Source organism: Theobroma cacao, chromosome 2 (assembly GCF_053813885.1).
Source record: "Theobroma cacao isolate CCN51 chromosome 2, ASM5381388v1, whole genome shotgun sequence".
Classification (NCBI taxonomy): Eukaryota; Viridiplantae; Streptophyta; class Magnoliopsida; order Malvales; family Malvaceae; genus Theobroma; species Theobroma cacao.
The window spans coordinates 43,733,509-43,756,087 of record NC_142640.1 but is presented as its reverse complement, the minus strand read 5'-3'; the positions used below and the strand labels follow the sequence as shown (position 1 = coordinate 43,756,087).

The window sequence follows — 22,579 nt, the reverse complement described above, 5'->3', positions numbered from 1 at the left end:
CAATCCGATGCAGCATTTTTGGGCTTTCTGTGGGTCTTTGAGCTGGGCCAATTGTAGCCCAAAAAGGCATAACGTTTCTCCTTAATTTGGGCTTGTTTCAATTAGTTTTGGGTCTAAACCATTTTGCTTCTATGAAATATATATTTTTAGTTTCATTTTAATCAAGGGAAAGGTTATATATTTAAATATATACATTCATTTTAGTATTAGAAAATCAAAATAAACAAAAAAATATTTGAAAAGGGAGAAATATTTATATTGTAAATATATTTACATACTCGTAAATATAATAAATAATCTTATGCACCAAAGAATAGCTTATATAGGCTGGCGAAAATAACAAAACATGCGATTTATGTCACTTGCAATTGACGAGTCATTTTTAATAATATTAAGTTGGGGAGTTTTTAAATTAGTTTAGGTGGGTGGTAGACTTAGTTAAAGTCTAATTCAATTTTCATTTGGACATAGGTTCAGGTCTTTATGCTAATACAAATTTAAATATTTTAAATTTTATTAATAAATAAAATTTTTTTATTACTTAATATAAAACATAATGTTATATTATTAAAGTTATTATATATATATATATATTATTGACACAAATTATATGTTATACTTTGATATATATTAAAAAATTTGTATAATTAATTATCAATATAATATTATAAAAATTATGATAATAACTAATAAAATTAATAACTATAATCATATAAATAAAATTTACGATAAGCTTACATATAAAACATATTAATATATATATATGTAGGATATTTTAATTTCTCATATACTTACATATATATATATATTAACTTATAATGTTATATCGATCAATTAAAAAATATAACTTGTAGTTTCATATTAATACAATAGGTTTTCTTTTTTGTGAATAATGCAGGTTTATATATATATATATATTCTATAGCTATGATTCTAATTTGTATACATAGATTTAATAATTTAATGTATTTTAAATATATTATATTAATAAGTTTATTATAAATCTATCTTCTTAATTTATATATATTAACAACTAATATGTAAAACATATATAAAGTATTATTATTATTTATTTAATTGATTATTATATCTTATTATGTAATTTCATTAAATTAAAAAATTTATTTTAGTTTTTTTATAATTTTTTAATGTTACAAAATTACTTTATAATGTATGATTCAATAAAGTTTCAAAAAATGTACAAAATTAATCAAAGGAAAATAGAGTTAAACTTTTAAATATTATAAACTTTAATATGTATGTATTTGCTTTTACTAATATCTATTTTTTATAAAAGATTAATAAAATTTATAAAAAGTATAAAATATTTTAACATAATACTATTACCAACGGAATTTCCAACGGAAATTTGTTAAAAATTTCGTCTGAATAAGTGATGGTTGAAAATTTTTTTTAAAACAAAAATTTTAAACAAATTTTCAACGAAAAAATTCTGTGTGAAATTCCGATGCTAAGCATGCATTGCTTATCTTGCCGATGCCATGCCAGGCTTGTATCTATACCATCTTTCTTGATGGATATTTTCTTCATGCATCAAAAGGAATATCCTGTGCGGTTTTCTTGGAACTCCATTGCACAAGCATCTACCAATCATTACCCAACACTTTGGATAAAGTAATATATACTAGTTGTATTTTATATTAACCTTTTGCAACAACAATCTCACAAGACGGCAGAATGATGTGTTTCAGTTAATCTGTATACAAGAATAGTGACAGATTACAAGGAAATCAAAGTAAGTTGGCAACCGCGTCCCTATTGCTATCATAGCCTACTTCTAACATTAACAAGACAGTCTAGTTGTTGACGATTTTTATGACAAAAGCTGAAAAAAAAAAAAACAAAAACAACATGAGATAAACAAAGTCTGAAGACTTGGTTTTTTGGTTTGACTTGTGGTTCAGCTAGCCCCAAGATTAATTTGGTTGAACCTTGTTAAGTACCTGATGAAGGAAGCGACATTTAAATGAAGTTCCAAGGTTGTCTGGGAGTACAAGGCATATCTATAAGCTGCCACTCGTGTAGGGAAGCAACTTCTAAGCAGTACAAAAATGAGAAACAAGAAAGACAAGACGTAAAATTCGAAATTCCAAGGATTCCAGGAAAATGATAGGGAGGAAATATACTCCAATTGCTCTGTGTTCACATTGCTCTATGCCCATCAAAAGCAAGACACCTTTTAAAAATCATTATCTTGTGTACTCTCTATAGGCTTTGGATTGAAGGTATGACTTCGAATGGTACGCTCAACAAATAAGCACACATAAATAGCCCTTGCACAGCAGATAGTTCTTCAGAGGATCAAAGCTATGGAGCCCGTTCTCCAATGGCGACCTCGACTCTATGGTGATGACAAAAGCAGTGAAGTGATGACTCTTGATCTCAATTTACCAGGCATTCAAATTTATCCCTTTAGTTGTCCAATTTATCAGAATTGGCCAATTTTTTATGAAACTAGAAACCACAAAAGGTTAAATCAGGACCACCTTATGGATGTATCCATTGGTAGCAACGGCAACACCGACGGAAGTACTAATAGCTTGACCAGCTTGCCAAGACTCCAATTCCGGGATCATGTATGGGCTTGCGCGCAGAGATACTTAACAATCGCGGCTATGGAAGAAGCAGCTGTTGCCATGACGGGAGGAGAAGAAAATAAAATCAAGGAAGAAGAGGGTGGAGAAGGGATGAGACTGGTCCAACAACTCATTGCTTGTGCTGAGGCAGTGGCTTATCGTGACAAAATATATGCTTCAGCATTACTGTCAGAGCTCGGGGTTAATGCCCTTGTCTTTGGAACTTCATTCCAGCGAGTTGCTTCCTGCTTTGTCCAGGGACTTGCTGACCGTCTCGCTTTGGTTCAACCACAAAGGGCGGTTGGAGTGGTAGGAGCAGTTGCAAAAGCAAAGGCTGTTACATTTGAGAAAGATGAAGCCTTAAGCCTTGTCTATGAATTATGTCCGCAAATCAAATTCGGTCATTTTGTAGCGAATGCATCGATATTGGAAGCCTTTGAGGGAGAGAGTTTTGTTCATGTTGTGGACCTAGGTATGACACTTGGCCTGCTCCGTGGCCACCAATGGTGCCACTTAATGCAGAGCCTAGTCCACCGTGCAGGCCAGCCACCTAAACGTCTTCGAATAACCGGAGTCGGAACCTGCTGTGAACGCCTCCAAGCAATTGGGGATGATCTAGAGCACTATGCAAAAAGCTTGAAATTGAACTTTGAGTTTTCCGTCGTGGAATGCAATTTAGAAAACCTGAAACCTGAAGATTTCAACACATCGGGTGATGAGGCCTTGGTAATCAACAGCATTCTTCAATTGCATTGTGTAGTTAAAGAGAGCCGAGGAGCATTAAACTCAGTTCTACAAAAGCTCCGTGAATTGTCTCCCAAGCTTCTCATTCTAGTAGAGCAAGACTCGAGTCATAACGGGCCTTTCTTTCTTGGCAGATTCATGGAAGCATTGCATTATTATTCAGCTATATTTGACTCGCTAGACGCAATGCTGCCCAAGTATGACACTAGACGTGCCAAAATGGAGCAATTCTATTTTGCAGAAGAGATAAAGAACATTGTAAGCTGCGAGGGGCCAGATAGAATTGAAAGGCATGAAAGGGTTGATCAATGGCGAAGGAGGATGAGCCGGGCTGGTTTCCAACCTGCGCCTGTCAAGATGATAATGCAGGCCAAGCAGTGGCTAGAAAAGATTAAGGTTTGTGAGGGTAACACAATTGTGGAAGATAAAGGGTGCTTGGTTCTTGGCTGGAAATCAAAGCCCATCATTGCAGCTTCTTGCTGGAAATGACCTTTAATTCAAGGACTCTGAACTAGGAATGATGTTACTTGAGTACTACAGAAAGATGAAAAGCCCATCTGCAATAAGTAACCTGGGGGAAGGTGGGGTTGTTGAAGGCATGGAGCAATAGTGATCTCACATGGGGAAACAACTGCTACTTTGGTTTAAGTTCATCAAACCCAAAAAAATAAAGCTTTGAAAGTAAAGATAATAAAATAACGTGAATAAATAGGATATAAAGTCCATTTTATGTAACGTTCTTGTATTGTTAACTACGTGGAAGAGAATTGTGGAGATTGTTTGTTTTTAATCAATGCATCAAACTGATTTCTATCTATTAAAATGTTATTATCAGATCAAATTTTAATGCTCTTAATTTATCATTAATTGAGTATTCTTAATCCTTGTTATTGATTATTTTTTATGAGATTCTTTGATCACTGTGCTCATATTATAAATTAAAATAAATTAAGTATGTTTATTTAACAATTAAGAATATCTATGATTAAAACCTTATTTATTTTGTATTCAAATATTTAATTCATTAATTAATATATAATCCTTTATCTAAAAAAAATTCAAATTCCCTTTGTTCAATTAAAAAAAAAAAACCACTTATCTCCTCCTTAAAAGATCCAAAATGAGCTTCCGGAGGCATTTGGTCAAACAACTTGGCGGCGTAAAGCTTGGTTCATGAGCTAAAACGCACCGTCTAGAAGAAGAACTGCATTAGGTGGGACCCAGAGTACCTACAAACCTGTTAAACCATGTAACGCCACGTGTCCGGTGGATATTCTGTAGTGTATGGACCTCTCCCCCCAGTCCACTCTCTTTTCCTCAGAAATTCTGAGGGCGTGGATAAGACCCACTCCGCAGATAATCTCATCCCAATTTTCAAAGAAGAAAAAACAGTTAGCAGTTACCAAGAACCGAAAAGTTTAGAAGACGAACAGAACCAAAAAAAAAAAAGGAGGAAACAGTTTTGTGTGTCAAAAATGGAGGTGGGTATGTCGCTAAATGCGCTGGTAAGGCTTCCTTTGTCGAGCACTTCAAGAACCCACCACGAATCACTCGATGGATTGGTGAAGCACTCGCTCTTCAGTTCCAGAACAACGACGTGGCAGCAGCAGAGTCAGAGACGGCAACAGAGAGGAGGGATGCTGGTGGTAGAAGCCAAGGGGAAAAAAGGAATGGCAGCTCGTCAGTTTCAAAGGCCTCCGCCTCCTCCTATGCCTAAGATTGAAGACGATGGCAACCCTCGCTTTGTCATCTTCATCCGCATGGCTGGTGTTCGTTTCTTTTCTTCATTCCATTATGGGTTTTCTTTTGTTTATTTATCCTGTCTTCCCATCTTCTGTTAGAGTTACTAGGTTCTTTTATGATTGCAAATTGACAACCTGAAATAGAAAACTAAAGTTGAGGCAGAGGTAAAAAAAAGGCTCTGTATTTAAGTTTGAGTTTCAAAACATAGTTGCATTGATGTGTTGATAGCTAATATCAATTAAACTTTTTGATGGACAGAAATATGTTAGACAGTATTTAAAATAATTTTAATATGACAACAGCTCTCTTTTATAGCAGCTTAATTGCTCAGGCCAAGCAGGCTCAAGCTTATAGTTTCAACCTTTATTTATAATGTTTTACACTTTTGCTTTAGTGGTTGCTGCGATTTTTTTTCTGGAAAACCCATATCAAGAGGGAGTCATGGATAAGAGAAAGAAATTACTCCTTAAGATCTCGTTAACCACATCTGGGCTTGGTGCTAACCATCCACCTGTTGGAAAAAGAAATCCATAGATTTTCATCTGTATGCTATGAATTTTTTTACTTATTGTGAACTTTAGAAGAAATTGTAGAATAGTCACATGTTCGTTGAGTTAAAGTCTCATTACTCCCGTTGCAGGTCAATCTTTGGTACCCGCTTAGTCTCATAACAGGTGGCACCACTGCTAAAATCATGGTTGCAGCAAAGGATAATTTCCTCGGAAAATACATCTACAAAGATACACTTGCTAGAAATCTTGCGGCAGTTATATACAGAGTAAACTAAATTCTCTATACCTTGATATCGTCGCTTCATAAGATAATTACTTTTCTAAGAATTGAGAGTTGTTTAGTCTTTATGTATATGATTGTTTGGTCCAGAGTAACTGCCTGCCAATTTTTTATTTTATAGTTATGTTGTTATTTGGTTTTCTTCACTTTTGGGGGCTATTAAATGCTTTAGCTTTCTTCAGTACTTCGTAAGGACAAAGAAGTTAGCGTAATGTGATCTTTAACTCAGTCATTACTTATTGCTATTCTTTTCTTGGAATGCGTAATGCATTTGTGTCCTTTTTGGTGACAAATGAGGAGATAACGCTTTCTGCTCTAAGGAAAGATGACTTGATTCCAGAATGTTAGTGTCAAACTCTATGGACTCATTGAATCGTAAATCTGCATTTTGGAAATCACCTCCAAGTTGTTATTCTAGCTTGTTGTTTTGTATTAGCCTATGCTGTAAGAAAAGAACTTAGTTTGAATACTTGGTTTTTTAGCAGATCAACACTTATGACTATGTTTATTATGAGATTTGAAGCTCTTCCTTTTGATGTTAATAGAATTCCTGCCAGTTTTAGCACCATTTTGACACTTATTTATGTTTCACTTACCAGAGATAACTTTTGTATCTTGAATTTGCATTATTTTCAAGCCAGTTTCCAGTGTGCTGACTACTGGGCCTCTTTTTCAAATAGGATGAGAAGGAGATACAAAAGACAGCTTTTAAACAATTCCGTGTATTGCAATCTGCAACTGACTTCAGATATGGCTACAAACTTGTTGTAAAGTTCCTATTACTCCCATCCTATATTATATAAAATTTAGTTGATGGTTGGTTTTCCTAATTATGGTCAAAACTATTCATTTTATCCCCAACAAGATGATGGAGAAATTCGCCAATTCATTTTCTGAATTTTGTGTGCTAAATATACAGGAAAATGGTAACGTGAGATCTGCGCTTTCTACCAATGATGTTATCGAGGTGAGCATAAAATTTTTTTGGTTCTATCATTCTAAATTATCAAACTCTACATTACTTGTCTGAACTGTTAGTTAAATTTAGGTACCAGATTCTTGGAGTAGTGTTAAGATTTTAGCTGGCAGTATAGACTGAGTTTATATTAGAACTTTTTTTACAGCTGTGGTCTACTAGTTCTTTTCTGCTTTTGATTTTCCATTCAGATTTGAATTTCAAAAATTTCCCTTTTTCTACTCCTAATATACTTTTATTCCAAATTGATTTCAGCTTCCAACACAAGACCAGCTTAAAACAGTTCTTGATAAAGTGAAAGACTTCTTTGGCGATGCAAAAGATTCTTTTGGAAAGATAACAGCGCTAAATTCTGGCACAGATGAGGAGTCAGAGGAAAAAACTGCAGAAAAGACCAAGTAAGTGTAGTGGATATTAGTAGTTAAAAGAAAGAAAGTTAAATAAATATTTCACTGCCATAGTTTTTGGAAAATTCGAGACCAACTGTCTTTATCATTTTGTGTTGCCCTTAGCTTGATTTCATTGAGGGGTTGGAATGATTTTTCTTCTACTTTTGTTTCACTTACCAGGGTTAAAGGTTGAGGATAGACTAGCCATTTGATTGTCATAGTCATTGGTCCTGGATATGGATGCTCCATGAGCTACAGGAATGTGTCAAGCAAAAGTGATGAGCACCAAAAATCTGCTGCAAAGTTTTGGTCACGGATCTATGTTTATTGAGCATGAATTTTCTGTCAGTAACTTTTAAGTGCCAATCAAGCATATTCTGCACGCATATCAAATACTTGAAGTGTATTACCACGTTATGGAATGAAATATCCAGTGAGCACTGGAAACATTACATAGGGGAGAATTTACTTTGTTATAAATATTAAACATTATCAGATGGACGACAGCAAGTGAAAGAGAACTACTTTATTCTTGTGACCCCAGGAGCTCACTTTTGACCATCAATTCATCATCCCAATTAAATTTATAGTCCTTTGTTCACCGTTGGGACTAGTACTAGAGGGGTTCTTTTTCTTGTAGCTAGACCAAAAATCTCATTAAGGTCCACATCATCAGTGCCAACTCCTTGAGGCAACGCCCAATCAAAGTGAAACAAGAGCCGAGCAAGTGCAATCTCAACTGTTGCCAGACCAAATGTGTAACCAGGGCAACCTCGTCTCCCACCGCCAAATGGTAGAAATCTAAAGTCTTGATCCTTGACATCAACGTCTGTATCCTCAAACCTCTTAGGATTATATTCCAGAGGACTCTCCCATGAATTTGGGTCCCTTCCTATAGCATAGGTATTGATCAGGACTCGAGTTTTGGCAGGTATTTTGTAGCCATCCAGAATGCATTCATCCATGGATTCTCGTGGAACCAGTAAAGGAACCGATGGATGCAATCTCATTGTCTCCTTGATCGCAGCTTTCATGCAGTGAAGGTGCGGTAGATGACTCTCATCAACTTTTCCGGTTCTACCTGCAATGCTTCGAACCTCTTCTTGTGCTTTCTTCATCAATTCCGGGTGTCTAGCCAACTCTGTCATTGTCCATTCTAGGGTTGCAGCTGTTGTATCAGTTCCAGCAACGAACATGTCCTGTTGAAAAATACATTTTAGTAGGGACAACTCAATCATTGACTATTGTGCTATATGAACTCTGAAGTCTGACCCCGGACCACGTTGTAATCGAATCTTTCGCAACGAAGGAAAAGACTCTACAGTGCTCATGGTCCAAACTCCAAACGCGTACAAGTGTGGTCTCAGTCCTTGGGTTTTCTTGGGCTTGACTCTTGATCACCAATACATGCTAGAAACAACTATGGTTAGTAGACTCTGCATTCGTGGAACATATTCAAGTGAAGTGATGTCTTTATTGGGTGAAATTTTTTTTATGTGCGTTTTACTTATTTTATTAATAAAATTTCAACAAACAGTTGAGTCCTGCACAAATTTCCAGGCTTAAAAAAAAACACTAATAGCACGTTTGGTTCGCGAAATAGATAGGAATGGAATAGAATAGTTATTACGTGAGAATAGAATGAGGTGAGAATAGAATAGAATAAGTATTATGTAATTTGGTATGATGAATGAAATAGAGTAGAAATAATTATTATGACTTATTACAGTGTTTAGTTGGTAACAATAGCTTTGGAATAAGAAAGGAATAGAAAATAAAAAGATAAAAATACCCTTTATTATATATAATTATTTATTTTTATTTTATTTTTTAAATATTAATAATTTATAATTAATTAAAATATTAATAATTTAAATATCAATATTTTAATATAATTTAATTACTTATATTTTAATTAATAATATTTTATGTATAATTTAATATTATTTTGATTAAAATATTAATAATTTTTATTTTTATTTTTATTTATACTCATTAAAAATTAAATATATTAATAATTTAATAAACAAAACATTAATAATTTAAAATACTAATATTTAATATTTTAATCATATTAATATTAATAATGTTTCAATTATATATAAAATATTAATATTTTAAATTTTACAAATAATTTATTCTTTTTTATTTTATTTTTACCCCTTTTTTTTCATGGGCCGGTCGCCGGAAAGGCAACCGGTGTAACAAAACGCCGATCTGTCGCACCATGTGGTCGGATCTGGCCACTATGGCGCCAGATCGGCGCTTCCCCACGGCTGGATCTGGCCGTGGAGTGCCAGATCCAACCATGGGATCTGGTCGGGAAGCACCAGATCCGGTGCTTCCCGCGGCGAGATCTGACCGTTGAGTGCCAGATCTGGCTAGATCTCGGTTCAATATTATCGGAAAGGACTAGATCGACGTTTTTCGATCATATTCGGTTGCTGCCGTCGCCGTCGTCACCGCTGCCGCCGCCATCACCGGTGTTGAGTTCCAGTTAGAGAGAGAATGAGAGAGGGAGAAGAGAGAGAAAGAAAAGAGAAAATGGGAGAAAAAAAATATTTATAGGTATAGGGTTGTAATATTTTTAAGTTATAAGGGCTATTTTGATCATTATATATTTGAAAGTTATTCCATGAGTAATGGAATAGCTATTACCGGGGGGGAGAAGGAAATAGATAAAGATGACTTTTAGCCTATTTGATAGAATTTTTATTCTTGTGGAATTGCTATTTCGTATTTCAATTTGGTACCAAACAAAGGAATAGGAAATGACCTAAAATAGAGAGAGAATAGCATAGTTATTCCCTGTACCAAACGTGCCATAATGGTAGTAGACCCAATAAGACAGCCTCTAGGACTAGGACTAGGGGGTGTCCTAAGCCCGTATTTCATATGAAATTCATAAAATGTACTTTTCATTTTTTATCCACGAAAAATGCTTTTATGCTGTAGAATATACTTGAACAAAAATACATAACTTTATAGTGACATAAGGTTGACTTAAGTGATTAATCTGTTCACTTACTTTAAGTAATTAATAATTATTTATTATTATAGTTATGAAAATAACACTCAAAATTAATAGAAAGTTGAAACCCTTTAAACACCAAAAGTCGGCCCCAAGCAGTACCTAACCACGAATTTAGTGTTCTCAACTCAACAAACATAAAAGGAAACCAAGGACGTGTCGGTACCTGCCTTCGCCGACTGATGTAGGAAAAGACAGGCTCTATATTAATTAATCCCTCTTTATTCGTGCATCATTATCCTTTCAACATTTTTGCCTATCAGATAATTACACTTCCTTGACTTCAAAACAATACCACGGTCATGACAGACGACGTGAGGTTATTAAACTCCCGCATGCAACACTAGTGTCCACATCCATCCCTATTATATATATATATATATATAATAAACCCGCTTCGCTAAACTCCAACGGCGTCATCATTACGAACGCCCATTCAGCTCACAACAAACTACAAACCAGGAAAGGAAAAGACAGAAATAAAGGGCGAGGAATTAATATTTACCAGAACAAGAGCCTTGAGATTGTCATCCGTAATGGGCACTTCCAAGTCATCCCGTTTTTGCACCCTTAACAAAACATCTACGAAATCCTCTTTATTCCCTTCCTGCCCTCTCCAGCGCAAATGCTCCTCTATTATCTCATCGCAAACACTCCGTAACTCTTCCAAATTCTTCATCAACCTCTTCTTGTACCCACTCACTGAGTGAACCCACTCCCACTCGGGAAAAAAATCGCCTATGCACAGCCCAGCGAACAGCTCCTGCGTCTCGGTCAGCACCCCTGCCAAATGTCTCTTTTGCCCTTCTGACCCTACCCCTTCCGTGAACCTCCTTCCAAATGCCACTCGACATAGGATATCATTCGCCAAGGAGAAGAAAAGCTCGCTTACGTTGACCTCTGAACCCGATCGAGTTGACAACGCCGTGAGCAACCGGTTCACCTCTTCGTCTCGGACGAATTTGAAAGAACTGACACGCTTCGAGCTGAGCAGCTCGGTGACGCAGATTTTTCTAGCTTGACGCCAGTAAGGGCCGTAAGGCGAAAACGTGACGTCAGAGGAGTTGAAGGAGAGGTATTGAGCGGAGATGAGTTGAGGGCGATTGGCGAAGACGTGGTCGTGGGTCTTGAGAATGAGTCGAGCTAGTTGAGCGGAGGAGACGACGATGGTGGGAACTTGGCCGAGTCGGAGGTAGATTATGGGACCGAGTTTTTGAGCTAGTTCAGAGAAGGTGTGATGTGGCATGTCAGTGAGGAGGTGAAGGTGACCAATTATGGGAAGTCCTGTCGGTGAGGGTGGGGCTACTGACCGTGACTGTGAGTTTAGCTTCGACCTGTAGTTTGCATGCCATTTTCGTTGGTGAAGGATGAAGCAGAGGGGGACGAGAAAGAGTAGGAGTGAAAGAAAAATGGTTTGAGGGGTAAAATGGTCCATTTGCTTTTTTGCGGTAACCATTGTATCAGGCCTGTAGGTGGTAGTGTGAAGAAAAGCACAAAGGTTTTATTGCTTATATTGATGGTGAACTATTTTGTTACGACTGAAATAACCCTTTCATTGAGTGTGTTTTCCAGGTTAGAAGAAGGGGTATATTTGAGAAATGATGTTGATGAAGATAGATAACTACTTCGAATAGAGACCAACTAACATTCTAACAAGGTTGAGTTCTACGACTTAGAGCTGTCCAAGCACTCTTATCTTGTCTTGGCTCTTACGTATATACATATATTTATGTCCGAAATTTAGGTTCAAAATGGGATAAGCTAAGTATAATGTGCCCAATGTTATCATCCACACGCAAAAAATATAATGATTCTAAATAGTTACAACAAGTGCCAATCCAATTCTCTTTGTGGACTTGATTTTTGCATACGGAGTTTCCTCACATTTATGTTTATCCAATTTTCTTTAGTTGTTCTTTGTCTTTTGATTAGATTTTTTATCTCTTTTTGCTTGTCTTACGTTTATATATATATATATATATATCGTTCCTTTCCATTTTCTTTTATATTTGTTGTGATTTAGTCTATGTTTGGGATTTCTTCTCTATTTTTCGACTCTATGTGCGGGTTTTATTTTTTTAATTGCTTCAGCTTTGTCTTTGTGATGGTTTTTGTTTGCTCTTGATCATTTTGGATTTTAGGATTTCTTTGTCGTTTATATTTTGTTGCTTCTTAGTATTTTTTTTAACGTGGTTTTGTATTTGTCACAAATTAGGGTTTATTTTTACAAAAAAAAATTGTTATAGGTTTTTGGTATTTATGATTCTCTATTTATTTTGATTTAGGGGTTTTTTATTCGAAAGATTTTTTTTGTGTGTTTACCTATCTCTACCAATATGATTATTATCTGTGCATCAATGTTGTGCATTCAACAGTATTCTTACTGAGTCAAGCTCCTGTTTTGTCTTTTTTTTTTTTGTTTTCTCATTTGTTTTTTTTTTAATTTTCTTTTTTACAGTAAACTTTGGTTAGGCAATTGCTTATTCAGGTGCGGTCAAGTTTCGAAGTATATTTTATCTAAAGTTGAACATTTGGTTTTATAACCATTATTGTTTGAACTTTTAAATTAGATGGTTTGCTTTTTTTTTTTTTAGACATGTTTTTGTTCTTCGTTCCTTTCTATTTTTCTTTTACAAATGAGCTTACACTAAATAACTGTTTGTTTATTCAAGGTTAACTCTCAGATCAGCTTCTCTCTGACATTATCACATTGATGCACATAATTTATCAGGAATTATCGATGATGAATTTCCGGCTTGCTCAATCAACTTTCTTCATATATTTTTTCTTACATATCCTCTTCTCATTTAATATTGTCTAGCATTCATGACATTAGTATTGCCTTTAGTATAAATTAGCACTCATGATATTGTGTAAGATGCATGAATTGACTTTATAGTCTATGGAAAAGAGCATTATGTATTTGTTCTACCATATAAGGGTTTAGGAGTTATTATTAAACATCACAAAAAAATCAACTTTTAGTCCATAAAAGTGATAATAATCTACTACATAACAAGTGGTTCATTTATTATTAAGCATTTATCACTAACATGGATTATTAGACTTAATTAGTGCTTAGAGAAACTATAACTAGATTTTGTCCACATTATCTGTTTTTGCAGTGCATTATCTGTTTTTGCTCATTTGGTTTATTATTAAACTTTTCAATTGTAGTGTATTATCTGTTTTTGCCCTTTTGGTTTTATATTAAATTATTTTTCTTTGACTCACTATTTATGTGTTACTGAGTCCAATACCTATTTTGTATGTTTTTATTATTGATTTTTTTTTGTCTCCTCATTTGTTTTCTTCAGAATTTCTTTTTTTTTTTTTCTTGCAACAAACTTTAGAAAGACAATTGCTTATTCAAGTGTGGTCAAGTTTCAAATAACATTTCATCTGAAGTTAAACATTTGGCTTTATAACGATTACTATTTGGATTTTCAGGTTTCATACTTTGCTTTTTTTTTTTTACACTGTTTGTTTTTGAAGCTAACTCTTAAATTAGCTTCTGTGTGACATTATGACATTAATCCACCTAATTTATTAGGCATTATGAATGATGGATTGCCTGCTTAGTTAGTCTACTTTTTTCTTGTATTTTTTGTTACATATCTTTTTGTCATCAAATATTGTCTACCATTCAACATTAATATTGTCTTTAGCGTAAATTTGCATTTTTGTTTCTCCAGATTTTGTTCACATTTGTTGTCAGCTATGCTTTTCGGTTGCAGTTTATTATTTGTTTTTCCTGTTTTGGTGCTATATTGAAAATTTTTTTAGGCTCACTATTTATTTGTATTGCCAGCTTTTATTCACAACAATGAGAAGGTGTTCTTTCGGTTGCTTGGTTGTTATTAGGATTTGTAACCAGTTGATGGGAGTCGTACAACTAGTCAACGTGTCATTGTTGTGGTTTGGTTTCGTGTTCTGACTGTTCGGGGATGTCATTTCTATGTTTATCAGTGTTTTTTAATCGATTGATATATGGGTTTTTTCCCTTTCTAGAAGTTTATATTGTTCTTTTTCAGATTTTGGTTTTCTATTTTTCCTTTTTTTGCTTCCCTTGGCTCTCTTTATTGCATTCACTTGCTTCTTTCTCAGGTTGATGGATCTCAGCCTTTCAGTTTTTTTTTTTTTTTTTGATTTAATATGATGGTTTTCCTTTTTTTTTTTTTTTTTGTTTGTTTACTCCTTATTTGTGTAACCCAAATTTGAGTTTTGTTGTTTCCCTGTTTTGGCATTCGTTTCTTTTCTTATTCACTTTAACTGGTTCAACTTTTCAACCCTGTAAAATTCCAACATTTATCGTTGATTCTTTTCATTTTAGGGTATTTTAATGTTTATGTTCTTTTTAATTTTTTTATTTATTATTAACTTCAATATAGGATTTCCTTTGAATTCATTTTCCTAATGTTCTTATTTCTTTTATTTCATGATGTCCTAATTATTTTGGATTTTTTTTATTGATGTTTTTGCTATTGAGCATGTTTTAAGTTGGCTTTGTCATTGCTTTTAGTTAATAAGTGTTTGATTCGTCTTTTTTTTTTTTTTTCATTAATGATGGGTTTTTTTTTCATATTTGTTCATAGGTATATGTAAAATTTAGCAGGTTATTCTTCTCGGTTTTAGATAGTCTTTTTACTTTGTTTGTACTTTTATTTCTGTTTCTTTACATATTTGAGCTCGACAGTTTGTTTTATTCAATTTTATTTTTAAAGGTGCTTTTTGCCAACGTTTTCATGGGTTACTCTTATTGATTTGATTTCCATTTTTGTTTTGCAGGAAACTTGGATAGAAAGGTTCAGTATTTGTTGACTGCCTGATCTTCTTACTATTATTTGACGTTTATTGTCTATTGAATCTATCACCTTTGTTTTAGGATTACTTGATGATAGTTTTTGCCATGCTGTTTTCCTATTGAAATTTGGTGGACTTATGCATTTTGTTGTTCTGTAGCCTTGGCTAAGCATGTTCACTGTATGTGTGTATCTTTATAATTTAACATGCTTCCTGATTAGATAATGTTTATGGTTTACAAATTGTACATACTGACTCTGTAATTTTTGTTTTGTTAGTTCATGGACTATTATATATGATTTTCAGTAAGAATACATATTGTTTTATTGTTGTTTTATTGAATATTGAGAACCTATGTTTTATTTAGAATTTTTATTTAATGTTCATATTTTTATCACTATGTCAGTTTTGTTTGATCAAGGCTCTGATCAAACAGACAAGGGTGTTTACTGTGGGTTTAACCAACAAAGCAATCCAAACAAGAAGTGAAAACTACAAAATGTTTGATTCCAATCAACCCTAACTTCTTCATTGGAATGCTTCAACTTCTGCAACCACTTCACCATCCTCAACACCAACACCAACACTGGAGGCACTAGAAGAACAAACCCTACCCTCACCAATTAAAAACCAAGTGACTAGAGAGTTTTTTCTAGATTCTACGCCACAGAAAGAACCCATAATCAGCAAATCAGAGAATTCCCAAGACCAACTTTTACTGGAGCTTACACTGCAGAAAAAACCCATTGCCAACAAAGACAAACAATCACCCACCAAAAAATATAAGATCAGATACAGTATGTAAACTCCTACACTTTTCATGTACCATAATCATACAAGTTTATTCCTTACCTCATACACTAATTAACAATCGAATTTCTTCTTTTTTTTTTCTTTACAGAGTTACCTTCAAAGCTATTCACACACCCAAACACAAAATCAACGAAGAATCTTCACTAGCCACTTGATGTTGACAGAATTTGGAACTACAAAGAGATCTATGCCTCAAAATGCTTTCTATTTTTGTTAACAAGCACTGATATACATGACAAACTGTCATGTTATTTTTTGTTATTTTGTGTATACATCTATGTACAGAAGCAAGGCATAGGATCACGGCCTTAATTTCCATCAAGGGCTTTCGTTTTTTGCGGACTGGCTACAAAATGATTAATTAGCTTATGAACACTGCCTTTGATTTTTGTTGACAGGCACAATTGGAATGATGACTTTTGTATTTACATAACAACCAGCAAAAAACCAAAACAACATATAATATTTCCACCTTTAGTTTAGCAGCTTATCTTAATAACTATTTTTTATTGAATTTAAAATAAATAATCTATGCTTTTAAACAATTATCATATACTACTCCATTTTCTAATTAAAATAATAAACTATTTTGAATAAATTTTTTATACAAACATCATTTAATTTTTTGGGGTACCCGAGCGCATTGCACATGGCACAATCTAGTATATTTCAAACCAAGCAAACAAGTATTAATTTAATAATAAAAGAATAGACATTCACATTTGTCTCACGAGAATTGAGATAGAAAATGAGGTAAAAAAATAGGAGTAAAGGATTTTGATTTGGTCTTGACATCATTGTTTTTATTATCACAAAAGTACTTTTACCTCACAAAAAGGTAACAATACATACTTTTTCCTTCTACCAATCATTGTTCTTTTTCCTCTTTATTAGCTTAATACACTACATTACTTGATTAAGTATTGTATTAGAATAGACTAAGTTATTCGTTGATTAAATTTATCAAATAACTATTAACAAATTGTATAACTAAAGAAAGTTTTAATAATATAATACATAAGTATTAAATATAATTTACAATTTTGTCTTTTTTTAAATGTAATGGTTAATGGATAATTAAGAGGTCTAGTTGTTGAGGTGCAAGACAAATTTTGAGTTAAGTGAATGAAAGCATTAAAGTGCATCAGAAGAGTTTTTCCAGTTTATTCATCATTTATCAAAGTACATAAGTCACATATTTATAGTCTTTCTAAACTGACAATTGTAAGTTGTAGTGATTGCCAACTCATATTCTTGCTAGATACATTTAAGAGTACAAAATCAACTTGACTTCTAACTCTATTCTCTTTAACTAAGGATGAGCAAAATCAGATCAGATCAATTATCCACCTAAACCAAATACAATTTGGATAATACGGTTGCTTTAATTGATCCACTAGGTCAATTGGTCAAAAATTATGTTTGGTCCAATTGATTTTTTGATCGGTTCTCGATTTTAAAATTTTTGAACCAAATTGATCAAAAAACCAAACTAATTATATATATTAATATATATATATACTAATTATTTTTAAATTTATACAAAATATAATAAACATGTAATCTTTTCACTTCTTTATTTTTATTGTTTCAATTCTTATTTCTTTATTTCTTTTAATTCTTTTTTGTCTATACATTTTAGAGATGTCAAAGATTGGGAATGTGGATTTCATTTCTGTTGTTGACGATTGATGAGTGAAAGGGTTAGAAATGCTTCACACTTCAATTAAGGTAAAGGTTAAATTTTATAGCTTTTTATATAATATTTTATTTTTAATATTCTTTTACTTTGTTATTGAAAAAATTTATACTAATTTAATTTTTTATTTTTAATCTTCTTTTACTTTGTTATTAAAAAAATTTATACTAATTTAATTTTTTATTTTCTTTCAATTGTTAGATAGAGTATGTGAGTGAATATGAAGAGCCAAGTCATGGAGGAAATTCCACTTGATACTTTGCAATGGTTAATAGTCTTCTGTTAGATAGTTTTATTTTATGGGTATTAATTTTATTATCTTCGATTTTTTGTTATGTTGAATCTTGAATATTAATTTGATGATTTATGTAAAAAGACATAATTATATGAGTGAAGGAATAAATGTTATATTTTTTTATATTTAGATTATTTTTATATTTTATAATTATGGATGAAGTTTATAAGTTTTAACATTGTAATTTGTAAAAAAATGATAAAATTTTGATCCATTGGTCTAAAATCGAATCGACTAAACCAATTTGATATTTGGTCGGTTGATCCTCCTTTATGTGTAGTCTATTTTTTAAAAATATTTAATCCATTTGGTCCTTTGGTATAACGAACCAAACCATCCAATTGCTCACCCTTACTCTTTAACTATTAAGTAAACCAACACATTTAGCATGCTTTTACCGCTTTTGTTCCCTTATTTCTACTGAATTCTGACATAGGCTTCTAATTTCTATGGATTACAAATTACTTTTAACACCCCTTCTTAATTTGTAATTTTGACAAAATTTTTGAATTGCTCAAACTTTTCTAATGAGATTGTCTTAGTAACAATAGCAGCCATCTACTCATTTGTGTTGACAAACTTTAGTTGAATTTGCTCTTATTGCACCAAATTTCTAATAAAGTGATGCCGCACTTCGATATGCTTTGAACAACTGTGAAACACAAGATTTTTGGTCATGACAATTGCAGACGTATTATCACATTAAGTGACTATTGGAGCTTTCTCTTTCTATTGTAAGTCTTCAAAAATTCTTCTTAACCAAACTACTTCACATGTAGCATCTGTTGTTGCGATGTATTATACTTCTGCTAAAGATAATGCTATAGTTTTTTGCTTTTTAAATGACCATGCAATTGGTTTTGTGCCCAGACAAAACAAATATCCAAACATACTCATCTGATCGTCAACAGAGCTTGCCCAATCACTATCAATGAAACCTATTAGTTTGTTTTCCTTTTCCTTTACATACCTGATGCCAAGCCTTTTCGTTCCTTGTAGGTAGCATAAAATCTTATTGCCTGCTGCAAAGTGTAATTTACTTGGCTCTTGCATAAATCTTGATATTAAGCTAACTAAATAGAGAATATCAAGCCTTGCATGCATTACATAAATTAAAGAACCAACAAAACTTTTGTAAATTCTTGCATCTATCTTAACTACACCATCATTCAACTGCAATTTCTCATTTGTTGCTAATGGAGTGAAAATTGGTTTGCAATTATTCATGTAGAATTTCTTCAATAAAACTTCAAGATATTTTTCTTGAGAAATAAAGATTTCTCCTTTTGCTTGTTGAACTTGAATGCAAGAAATATCTCATGAGACTTAAGTTTGTCATATCATATTCCTTCATCATTGCTTCTTTAAATTCCTGCACCATCCTAATGTCTGTCTCTGTATAAATTAAGTCATCAACATATAGACAAACGATTAGGAATTGTTGCTTGCCTTTCTTTTCCACATTAAGAGATGGCTCACTTTGACTCCTTTGAAATCCACTTTGATAAAAAGAGTTGTCAATTTTGCTATTTCAGAATTTTGGGGTTTGTTTTAATTCATACTATGCTTTCTTCAACTTATAAACCTTATCTTCTTAACCTTTCATCTCATAGCTAGGAGGTTGATTTACATACATCTCTTTTTGAAATTCATTGAGGAAGGCAGATTTTACATCAAGCTGCTATACCTCTAACTCCAACTGAGCTGCTAATGCCGGAGTAGTTTTGATTATTTCCATTTGAACTATTGGTGCAAAAGTTTCATTAAAATCAAAACTGAGTTACTATAAATAGCCTTTCGTTACTAGTTACGCTTTATGCTTTTGAATGCTACCATCTTCTTTATAGTTTGTCTTATAGACCCATTTTAATCCAATAGCTTCTTTTCCTTTCGAAAGATCTACCAACTCCCATGTTTGATTCTTTTCAATACTAGAAAGTTCTTCATTCATGGCTTTAATCCAATGCTTTTCTTTTACAGCATCCTCAAAACTTTATGGTTCACAACAGAAAAATACTATATCACAAGATTCATAAATATCTCTTAAAGAACATTCCTTTCTTGCTGAAGATTCAGATTATACCCTTACATGTGAGCTTGAAGCTTCTAATGAACTTGAATTTGATTGAAGCTCTTTGTCGTCAAAAGTTGTGGCTAGTTCAAGAAAATTCAACACTTCTTGAGAAGAATCATTTTCCTTTAAATCCCAAACTACAGCTTCATCAAAGATAGCATCTTTAGAGATCATGAGATTATTATTCTTTGGATTAAGCAGCCTATAGCCTTTTGACTCATCACTATATCCAACAAATAAATATATTTCTCTTTTCTTATCAAACTTTTCCTTATGTTGTGAAGGTACATGTAAGTATTAATGCAGCCAAAAGCTTTAAAATGATTTGCCTATGATTTAAGTTTGTTGCAAGCTTCATGTGGAGTTTTGTCCTAGATTGCTTTAGTTGGTTATCAATTAAGACTAAATACAGCAATATTCACTACTTTTACCCATAGCTCTTTTGAGAGAACTTTGGCATTGAGCATACTTTTGAGCTTTTGGCCATCTCTACTATTATGCGATTCTTACACTATGCCACTCCATTTTGTTGAGGACTGAATCTCATAGTAAGTTGCCTTTTTATTCCTTTTTCCTTGCAATAATTTTGGAAAGTTGTTTATAGAAGCTCACCTCCACGATCTATCCTTAGGATCTTTAATATCTGTCCACTCTTTTTTTCAACCATTACCTTAAATTGACAAAAAATTAAAAAGGTTTTTGATTTTTGCTTCAAGAAATAAACCCACATCATTCTTGTAAAATCGTCAACAAAGAGAATAAAGTATCTGTTATTGTTGAGAGATGCAAATTCTTGTAAGGCTTTGGCTTTCCATGAAGATTTTGGAAAAGGAAGTCTATGCATTTTTTCCATAGATATATCCTTCACATACTTTATTTAATGGCGCAATAGATGGCAAACCAAGCGCTATATTTTTATCTTTTAGTAGTTCCAGACCTTTATAGTTGAGGTGCCCATATCTCAAGTGCCATAAATATGACTCATCTACAATTTCTCTTTTAAAGGCAATTTTCTCACTTAACAGCATAGTGATAAGATACACATTATTTGCATTCATTTTCACTTTTGCCATTATGAGATTTTTTTTCTTATCCTTGATTGTACATTCATCTTTATAAAAAATAAGCAAATATTTTTTACAAAATAATTGCCCAACACTTAACAAGTTATAAGTTAAATCAGGAACATAAAACACATCATGTATGAGTTTAGAATTACCTTTTTTTCGAATTTGTTGCTACTACACCTTTGCCTTTAATATCATGGAGTTTGCCATCTCCAAGCTTCACTTTGGAAAAGAAACTTTTATCAATTTGTACAAAGGTTTTTTATTTTTAATCATATAATTATTGCAAACACTATCAATATACCACTTGTCTTCAGTAGCTTGCTGAACACTCATGCCAGAAACTACTATTTCATTTGCTTTATCAACTTCTGAAATTTATGCTTCATTTTCTTCAGAGTAGTTGGCTTTAATTTTCTGTTCATTATTGTACTAGCAATCTCTTTGAGAGTGATTTGGATTTCTACATCTTATACATTAAAAACAATACTCATTGGTTTCATAATTGTTAGATTTAACACTTCATTTGATTCTAAGTTTTGATTTGACAAACAAGTGATCAAAATTGTTTTTTAGATGTCCAAACGAGTCTAAACAATCCTTGAAAAAGTTTTAATGAAAGAGCTAAGTGCTTTAAATTGAAAACAAGCAAAAATGCTCTTCTAATTGAAAAACTATCTTCAATCATCTATAGATGTTCTTCATTTATAGATAGATAGAAATCATCTATCGATAGTTATTTATTCTAGCATCTGGACCTCAAAGACTATGAATATCTATCGATAGATACGCAACATCTATCAATAGATAGTCACCCGAGAACAATTCAAAGAGACCTTGACTTGTATCTATCAATAAATGGCCACCCAATAACACTTTAAAAGGATTCTAACTTGCATCTATCGATAGATACTTATATTTATCGACAAATTAGCATGATTTTGAAATTTATTGAAAGGAATCTATCGATAAATCGTGAAATCTATCAATAGATAATGACTATTGGAGCTTGGAACAAAGTGCAAAATGGCTATTTTCACATTTAATGCACCTCTAACCACCTCAGAAGCTCCAATAATTATAAGTACAAGGTCCCACAACATTTATGAAGGTTGGAAGACTCTGAAACACAAATCTAAGAGAAGAAATCAACTCAAATCATTCAATACTTCTTGTTTTCCTCTTTTAGCATTTAAGTTTTCTGTTATACCATTTATTGAGCATTCATTGCCTATTTTTTTCCTAACGAAACATTGTATTTAATTTGCTACTTAGCCTTTAAGAGGTATTCTAGTTGTACTTATCTCATTTATTGTTTTCTTTTAAGTGGTTATACCTTAACCAATTAAAAATGTAGTATTTTAGTAATTACACCTTAATCAAAGTAAAAGATAGAGTGATTGTACTTGATCCATAAAAGGTATTATATTGTAAGATTATACTTGATCCATAAAAAGCATTGTATTGAACTTGTTTTTAAAATAGTGGATTTAAAACTCCTTAATAAATCTAAAAGAAAAGACATAGGCAAAGAGGCCAAACCTCTATAAAAATCA

General features: G+C 32.8%; 2 protein-coding genes, 1 long non-coding RNA gene and 1 pseudogene across 3 annotated transcripts; 3 read left to right on the top strand and 1 right to left on the bottom strand.

Moving 5' to 3' along the window:
• The first annotated feature begins 2,315 nt into the window (after positions 1–2,315).
• Positions 2,316–3,830, top strand: LOC18609665 (GRAS family protein RAD1 pseudogene; annotated as a pseudogene).
• An 827-nt stretch (positions 3,831–4,657) lies between these two features.
• LOC18609664 (multidrug resistance protein) lies at positions 4,658–7,254 on the top strand. Its single transcript, XM_018115837.2, has 5 exons — positions 4,658–5,110; positions 5,725–5,862; positions 6,557–6,643; positions 6,796–6,843; positions 7,108–7,254. Exons 1-5 carry the CDS (start codon positions 4,817–4,819, stop codon positions 7,252–7,254), a joined length of 714 nt encoding a protein of 237 aa, XP_017971326.2. The 5' UTR covers positions 4,658–4,816.
• Positions 7,255–7,625: 371 nt separating this feature from the next.
• LOC18609663 (tryptamine 5-hydroxylase-like) lies at positions 7,626–11,767 on the bottom strand. Its single transcript, XM_007044896.3, has 2 exons — positions 10,778–11,767; positions 7,626–8,440 (listed from the first exon to the last, which is right to left on the bottom strand). Exons 1-2 carry the CDS (start codon positions 11,726–11,728, stop codon positions 7,826–7,828), a joined length of 1,566 nt encoding a protein of 521 aa, XP_007044958.2. The 5' UTR covers positions 11,729–11,767; the 3' UTR covers positions 7,626–7,825.
• An 18-nt stretch (positions 11,768–11,785) lies between these two features.
• LOC18609662 (uncharacterized) lies at positions 11,786–16,263 on the top strand. Its single transcript, XR_016024561.1, has 3 exons — positions 11,786–11,929; positions 15,061–15,872; positions 15,977–16,263. It is a non-coding gene; the product is annotated as an uncharacterized LOC18609662 (long non-coding RNA).
• The last annotated feature ends 6,316 nt before the right edge of the window (positions 16,264–22,579 follow it).

Coding starts and splice junctions, on each gene's coding strand:
- LOC18609664 (XM_018115837.2), top strand. CDS start 4,817: ATGGAGGTGGGTATGTCGCTAAATGCGCTGGTAAGGCTTCCTTTGTCG. Junction 5,111..5,724: donor TCTTCATCCGCATGGCTGGT/GTTCGTTTCTTT, acceptor CTCCCGTTGCAG/GTCAATCTTTGGTACCCGCT. Junction 6,844..7,107: donor CTACCAATGATGTTATCGAG/GTGAGCATAAAA, acceptor AATTGATTTCAG/CTTCCAACACAAGACCAGCT.
- LOC18609663 (XM_007044896.3), bottom strand. CDS start 11,728: ATGGTTACCGCAAAAAAGCAAATGGACCATTTTACCCCTCAAACCATT. Junction 8,441..10,777: donor ATCTCAAGGCTCTTGTTCTG/GTAAATATTAAT, acceptor ATTTTTCAACAG/GACATGTTCGTTGCTGGAAC.